This window comes from Falco rusticolus, chromosome 8, assembly GCF_015220075.1.
Source record: "Falco rusticolus isolate bFalRus1 chromosome 8, bFalRus1.pri, whole genome shotgun sequence".
Classification (NCBI taxonomy): domain Eukaryota; kingdom Metazoa; phylum Chordata; class Aves; order Falconiformes; family Falconidae; genus Falco; species Falco rusticolus.
In genome coordinates, this window is record NC_051194.1 from 44467786 (window position 1) to 44476042 (window position 8257).

Genomic DNA, 8257 nt, shown 5'->3' on the forward strand with positions numbered 1-8257 from the left:
CATTCTCTGTGAGGTCATTTCTGCGTTTGCCTAAGACTTCAAGAGAAAAAGTGAAGTTAACTTGCTGCCTTGAAAAATGATTCAAAACTGGAAAAGCTTGAAAAACATCAAAATACATATAAATTATCAAAGGAGAACAAAGACAAGTTTTTCCACAAAAGTCTTCTCCCCAGGCTATAACAATGCTTTACATAGGCATGATCAATATATCCAGGCTTGAGAACCAAAGACTTTTGGAATAAATTAGACTGGCAGGAAAAGAAACAAACAAAGAACAAATTAACATGATTTTAAACATTGCTTAAATTTTCATGAATGTAGACCTTGAGATGTTATGATGAGATCCCATGAGTCTGTGCTAATATTTGCTTATAATTAAGGGCTGCACTTTCATGTTTCATCTGATATTATAGATTGGAAATCAGCCACATGCTTACTATTTTTCTTGGTCATACCGATTTATCTACTGGATTTGTTTACTCTGTTAATAATATATATGATCCCCTAAATGGCCCCATTACTTTCGCTTTAGCAGGCTGCCCCTTCTCGTACCCTATAAACCTCCCTGTCTGAGTAATCAGAGGACTACCCTTCCTATGGTATTAGTTTTATGTTCACCTATAACAGAAAAAGAGACAAGACCAACCCCTTCCAAACCTGCTTTGGGTAACTGGCTTCAGAAGGAAAAAGAGTACTGGGCTCCACCCTTCAAAACCTGTTGTAGTGGATGGAGTCCCTTCAGCAAGGGAACTGGCAACACAGCCTGCTTTGTGGCACTGACCCATCGGCAAAGATCCCTTCTGTGCATTCCTCGCTGAAAGTCAGATGTCATCCAGAGTTTAGAGCCCCCTCTGTGCTGCACCAACCTTAAAACAATCTGACTCACATCACTGGATTTTACAAGTTCCAAATGCAGTTGTAGCTGCCTCATCACTGTTTTCTCAGCAGAATTCTCCATATAGAAAAAATCAGCAATGCTTGGCGAGGTTATCAGCATCAAAGAGTTATTGAAGCAAGGGTTTACAGTTTATGAAGACCCTAGCTTCATTTCAGAGGGCAAAATCTGATGATTCTCAGTTCCTCCAAAGAGTGTGCCCAGAGCCTGGTCCTCAGGTTTTCAATATCAAGATAAGCAGGACAAACAGAACATCTAAGATGAGATCTTCACGGAGTATCTAGTGAAGTCATCTGCCTCATGGGAAGTCAGTAGAAAAATGCATTTTTGCAGGTACTGTTTTGAAAGTTTTGGTCAGGGCGCAAATCCTAGATGCAAAAGTCCTTGTGTCAGTGCTAAAGAGTACTTTGAAGTCTTTTTATTTTGAAGTCTTTTGTAAATCTTAGTGTTTGGCAGTTCGTACATTTCTGAGGGAATCCTTTGCAGCTTATGGAAAGGATGGATTTTTAAATGGAAAAATCATCTAAATAAGCTATGGCATAAGAAATGTGATAGTCGTCTCCAAGGCAAGAGATGTCATAAACAGTGTCGGTATGATGGATGTGATGGCTAATTGAAGAAAAATATTTCTATTTCAGCCACAAGAAAGCAAAGAAGAATCACATTGGAAATTCAGTTGTGAAAGTATATCCCAGAAATCAAAAGATCAATACAAAATCTTCTGCAGATTCAGACTCATGATAAAAATCACATTACAGACTTAATTCGTATTAAGCTAGAAGTGATTTATGTTGTATCTTGAATAGTTTTTAGCTTTAGCTTGAGTCAAAACATACCTTTTCTGAAAGCTGCCAATGTCAACCTGAGCTTCCATCATACTGCTATTTTTTTTTTTTCTCCTGACTCATTCTTTTACTATGTGCTGTATTTCTGGTCTGAAATTTTCTTCTGCTTCTGACCATTTGACAGTTCAGACTTCTGGTTCCGAAGGTGAAAAACCCTCCACCTTCTATACAGGGGTTTAGATTTGCTTCGAATCATCTCTCAACTTTCTTATGAAAAAAATTAAATAGAATAGTCTCCTTAAATTTCTCACCTTATAGCAGGTTTTCCAGACTTCAAATTGTTCTCAAAACATTCTGCAGTTTACAGCACCCACTTCAAAACAATTCTGCACTCAACAATATAACCGTTTTCCTGTATCTGTTAAGTAGTCCTCTGCTTTGCACCCAGTCTACTTCATATTCAGCTGAATACCCATGGTGATTCCTGAGTCTCTCCTGGAAAGACTGCTTGCCGACTATGTAACTCAAATGCTTGACTTTGCATTTAGTGGAAGACACATTTTTTTTAATCTGTCTGAGCGCTGCAATGTCCTGGTCTGTTGGCTTAGGCTCTTACGTATCAGAGAAATAGAAAGGATAACCAATAGTGGTAGTAGAGGACTAAACAGAAACACCACCAGTTTGTTTACTTATAAATACCGTATATTCCAGCAGAGTATAAATTTGCCAGTTTCCAATTCCCTTCACTGTAAGCAACATCAATTTTGGGGTAGCTTTAAGGAAACATCCACATGAGCCTGCTCACCCATGTGTAGCAGTCTCTCTGCGTTCAAGCAAGGAAAGGAAGAGGATGCCCAGAACCTCAGCTACCCTACACTTGCTAGATATCTGACATGGTGCACTTGGCAGGAGGCATTTTGCCTACTCTGTGTTATTTCTGCACTGCAGGATGGAATTTACCAATAAAGAATTGTAAGCTAAGGAGTTCCTGTGCTTAGAGTTATGAATGAAAGGTTTTCTTCCAGACAAAAGGCGGGCAGATCTCTTACTTAAAAAACGGTGCTAAAGGACAACCTGAAGGAAATGCATGTGCTCGCTCTCTCATCTCTAAATTTGTAGCACACTCAGGAGCCTGGACGTGCCAGAGGCGCTCGGCATGATTTGGGTGCAGTGTAGACAATACCCTCCTAGTGATCTGGTGCTGCTGCTATTGCTGTTAAAATGACGAGTAACTTTTTCTTATTGGTGGCTTTAAGTTTGTCATCAAAGCCAAATATTTTAGAACAGCATTTAAAATGCCTATTCAACTGCTGAGTGTTGAGCACATGTTAATACCGTTTTCTCCAGATATGGTAGTTTATGATAAATGTTACCAGATTTTGTACTGTTCATGTAGTATGCTACTAAACACTAAGACAAATGGGCCCATTGAAAGGGGATTTCCTTTAGAGGACACAAGCTGGAGACCACCCATAGAATACACAGGAATAATTAAGTGTCAAGATAAAAAGCTACAGCAAAATATTAGCATCTCAGAATCCTTAATGAATAAAAGACATTTTTAAAACAAAGGCTATAGATATAGGTGTTTTGAAAAAAATAACATGAAGGCCACAATAGCATTTGGGGGGAAGAAGAAAAGAATACCCCATCAGATTATCATACTGTTTGAAATTTTCTAAATACTTGTGTGCTGTGTTTTTACTCCTGGCAAGCTGCAGAGAGGTGTGTGAAATTATGCAAAACTGTGAGGACATGAGTCTTTTTTCATACCACCCTCTTGCTAGAATAAAAAAAAGTTATTTATGGAGAGGTATTAGAGAACTACGTTGCTGTAAAGAGGAATTCATGTGGCCTTGCAGCTGAAGACATTGCTTGCAAAACCTGTCCTGAGACAGAAAGCTCAGAGATCAATTTGAGTGACTTTCAGAGCAAACAGAGAGTAGACTGTAGTTATATGGTAGGTCTTCCGCAAAACTTCCAGAGACTTCAGAGAAAACAAAATTGCATCTATGTCCTATCTAAATATTAGCTAAAAAACTTTCCAAAGACACAGATACTACTTGGGCACCCAATTTCCCCAGCAGTGTTCTCTGGAACAGCTTCAGCCTTGTCTGGTTATGTACAGTACAGGTAAGTAGCAAAGATTCAGGCTTCGCCATCACAACCTCTTAAGCAAAAATACAAAGGTTTACTGAACTCGGAAGTATGAAGTCTTGAAGCTTTGGGTATTGAATTAGCAAGCAGCGTGAGTATGTTATTTGGAAGTTATTTGGTATTACTGGAGAAAAAGGTAACCTTTCTCTATATTTTTTAAATTATTTTAGACCCAGCCCTGCAGTCAGTTCCCTGGTGGCCATTTAAGCCACCATCCTCCCAGGTGGTGTGAGGGAACATGACGGTTGGCATGAAACAAGTGCTCCCCTCCCACACAGATACTGCAGCCCCACAGTGAGAGGAAACTAATGCTGTTCAAATTTTACTGTTGAGAGGGAGAGAGACAGCAGAAGAGGGAAAATCTCCCAGATGACAGCCAGTCATTTAGCTGAAAAGGCTGAAGTTCAACCACTGTCCTCTACCTCACTCAGTAATTGCAGAAAAGTACAACATTTGCAAACTGCAAACCTGGGTGTATAATAAACCTCTTCTGTAGTATTACCTGCTCCTTAAGGCCAGATCTTACAAATGGGTTGGTGAGAATAGAGCCCTGCGTCAGCACAAGCCATATTGACTTCAGTTTTGAAGTGTTTAAAGGACGTGATCTTTGTGCTGGTCTTTTGTATCAGAGCAAGTTTCCCATGCAGTATGGAATGCAAACATGGTAAGATGTATATTTTTTTCTACAGTGTCAATAAAAGCTTTTTATTCGTACTTTCACTGAACTAAATTTTAACGGGGATGTCAGAAAAGTCAAATGCCTTGGTAGATTTATTTGAAAGGTAAATGACCTTTCCTTACCACCCACAGTGTCTTCTAGTAACCCAGTGATTCTGATATATCCTGAAAATAGTTGTCCTGAGGATGTGCCACAGAAGATGCCTGGTACAGAGTACAGCACACTATAATGTCTTTTTTCCTTAATACCAAAAGAAAAGAAAAAAAAGAAAAAAAAAAGGAATAAAAAGGCTGCTAGTTCTTTTCATAATCCACCCCTTCTGAAATATTTCCTTCATCTTTAAACTCTGTTTTCCAGATGACTTTAAGCAACTGTTACTTTACAGCATGTTACAAATTATATTAAGAAAGCATAATTACAAACTGGTCCAGTTACTCAGATGAAACAGAGTGCCATGTCAAGAAGGTAGTCTTTTTATATAATAAAAACGATGATAATAGACTAAGTCTCATCAGTCGAAAGGCTTTATTACTGTCTACTGTAGAAAAATGGTTTTGCTGCTGCTGGATGATATATTCCTAGCTAGTCACAATATACCTCATTTCCTGCTTAGATAACAGAAGATACTAAGATAAAGTGTGAAAGGAATAAAGAGCTATGTAATATAGATATATGGAAAAATAAAAAATGTTATAGAAGTAAAAATGAAGTTATGCTTAAAAACTTGTGTTTGAACTAAGTTTCAAAAGAGAAAACAAAGATCCCCAAGTTTCTGTGTGCTTACTTTGGATAGGACAGACTTGCTAATAAATCTAGGACCAAATAGGACAGAAGAAAAGACTGTTTACAGACTAAAATACACTGAGACGTTCACAGCACCTGGCACAGCTTAAAACTAAATTGTGTTATCTTACTGTAGGTTCAGAAAACTGTCTTGAACAGAAGCTGAGAACACCTCGTCGACGATGTCAGCAGCCCAAAATGCTGAATAGCCCTGAGGACAACATGTACTATAACCAGTTAAATGTGAGTTCAAAGTGGCAATAAAGCTGTTTTACTGGCTTTGTTTCCAGTTAATAATTCTGTTATTAATACCTGTTTCAGCCCCTCCAGCCCCACCCCCACGTTCTTCTGCTCTCGTCTTGAACATGTGCTTATGCTCTTTATCTGTTGCTTTCATGTCAGGATGTCTGCCTTCACGGTGAATAATTGATGTGGTTTATCAAAGACGAGCAAGATGCATGCTTCATCAGGCTCACTTGAGCCCTTTGATCAAAAAAATTATGCTGTGACTTCTGATATTATCAGCATCTGCTTGCATTCAACACAAAATCACTTTGAATTAAAAATTAACGACTTGCTGCTTTGCTTTGACTGTGTGTTCTTGGCCCTCTCCACAGGGAACTCTAGAATATCAAGGGAGCAAGAGGAAGCCAAGAAAACTTGGGTAAATATCTATCTTCTTAGTTCTAAGCAACTGTAAACAGAAGAAGCCCTTTGTGATATTACAGAATATGCAAAACTTTCTAGAGAGCTTTCTAAAAATAAACAATTAACATATTTCTGTGCATTGACATTGGACATTTTCTGCAGAAACAAATGTAAAACTTGCATGTACTGTTGTCTGTAGACACTAGAACTGATTCTTATAAAATATGCTCCACAGCTGTCTCTGAGTACTACTAGTACAAAAAAAAAAAAAAAAAAAAAGGCTTTCCTCATGTTTTTAAGTGTATTTAGCACTAGTGAAAGGTGCCAAATGAAAGATGTTGAATTTTAAGTTCTCTGACCTAGAACACGGAAGGAAGCCCTGCCAGCTTTGCAGCAGCACACTGGCAATGGGCTTCAGCCCTCCTGGGGGAACACATTTTAAGAACTGACAGAGAGGCCACTCAGCCAAAAGGGGAGTTGCTCCTTCTCTGTTGAACTGAGTCAGTTCTCATTGCCACATGAGCAGTTATCACTTGGTGATAGGCAGAAATCACTGAAAACAATTTACAAAAGCCAGGCTGGCTAGTATACAATTGCCAAAATATTTCATTGACTGATCACGTGGACCAGAGAAAACTGATGGATGCTCAGTCTTGCAAATGCATCTACTCCAAAATCTACAAGAACTTTATTATTTCCTCTGGGTTTAGTTCATCTTCTGAATGTAACTGTACAAACAGGAGGTTTTTGAGTGAAGATTAAAGCCCAAAATCTTGCATGACTGCACAAGATTTTGTTTATTTTATCTCCCTCCCCTAGTTTAAAATGTCTGTGTTCCTGTTCAGGGAATGAAAACACTAACATAGGACTGCAGTACTCATCAATACATCACAGGAATATGAAAGCCCCTTGATGTCAATAGGGCTTTCCCCCAAAACTGGCTATGTGGTCTTTGGCTCATATTCACAGCAAATCATCAACTGAAATATGTTATCAAAATCATAACCTACTTGTGGAACATATACAGACAAGAAAGCCATATTGTGCAAATGAAATGTCCATTTGGTGCAAATAGATGGTCTATCATTCTGTACACCCAAACTGAAAGGCTATATTGCATTTCGCTGATCCTCAGACAATTCTAAATATAATCATAAAAAAGTAATAGCAAAGCAAAAGTATGTATCTTTCTCATCAAATCACATCCTTTTTTTTTTTTCCTTTCTTGTATTAGCACTCTTCATTTTCACATCCACAGAGAAGTTTCTGTTTCTGAAGGTATCAACATAATTGGTTTTTTAACTTAATAAATGATGATTGTTTTCTTTCCAGCCAAATCAAAGTACTGGATGGAGAGGATGAGTATTACAAATCATTGTCAGCTGTTGAATCTGTCCCTGAAGATGACAGCTTTCTCAGTTCCCCATCTCCTCCTTCTTCAGGAAGTGTGTCTTTTGCTCAAAGCTGAACCTCACTTACTGTATTGACTAATACCGGTAAGAGTATTTTCATGCTGGTAATCTCTTCCAATTAACTTTGTATGTGTATTTATATAATATGTTAAAAAAATACAGTTTCAGCTAGTAACTTTCACTGATTTAGAGCTTGTTTCACAGCTGTAAACTGTCCCATTTAGCTGTATTTCTGTAAGCAATTCCAGTAAAGGGGAGCAGCACTACCTGTATGTGTTGGTGTTGATAACAGACATATTTCTTTAGCAGCAAGGTTAGTTTATACAGTTCCGACCCCTTCTTCCCTGCTCCCCCCTGGCTGCTGTTCCCACCCTTTGCCATCCCTTCTGTTGTGCTGGCACAACTGCTGGTAGAGCTGTGTGAAAAATAAGATCAAGGAACTGAACTGAATTAAAAGAATTCTGTACTAAAAATCATAGTGAAAATGTTTTGTATTTCATTAGACTGGTATTAAACATTATCCTTTATAACTTTCTGTGCTGTGTATGGCTTTTAACGCTACAAAAGTGCACCAAGTAAAACCAGCTAAAATAGTAATTCTGTCTCAATATTCCTTGTAAATATTTTTCTTATAACGTGTTCATTTACCATAAGTTTAACTTAAAGCGATGTTTCAAATAGAAGAAAGAAAACAGTTTTAAAGCTAACATCGCACACGCTGCTTCATATAGTCCTCGTGACTGAAACTATCGTTATGACTGGTTGATTCTTGTTATCCACGCAAGCATTTAATTTCTTTCTTAACCTGTATCTCTGGGCTCCAGTGATTGCTATACTTCCACAGCCCTCTTGTACGTAGCTGGGAAAAAATGTCACCTGCGTATTTTTCTACTTGCTT

At 38.2% G+C, this 8257-nt stretch overlaps 1 protein-coding gene across 6 annotated transcripts in view; it reads left to right on the top strand.

Annotated features, from left to right (window-relative positions):
- Positions 1-7889, top strand: part of MYO3B (myosin IIIB) — a 207507-nt gene extending 199618 nt beyond the window's left edge. For 5 of the 6 annotated variants that reach the window (XM_037398436.1, XM_037398440.1, XM_037398438.1 and 2 more), the window contains 3 exons: positions 5436-5542; positions 5917-5963; positions 7280-7889. In XM_037398436.1, the coding sequence (XP_037254333.1) occupies positions 5436-5542; positions 5917-5963; positions 7280-7415 (290 nt within the window). In that variant the 3' untranslated portion in view covers positions 7416-7889. Of the gene's footprint in view, positions 1-5435; positions 5543-5916; positions 5964-7279 lie in introns of those variants that run through there. The other variant, XR_005105902.1, reaches the window with a different exon arrangement.
- Positions 7890-8257: the final 368 nt, after the last annotated feature.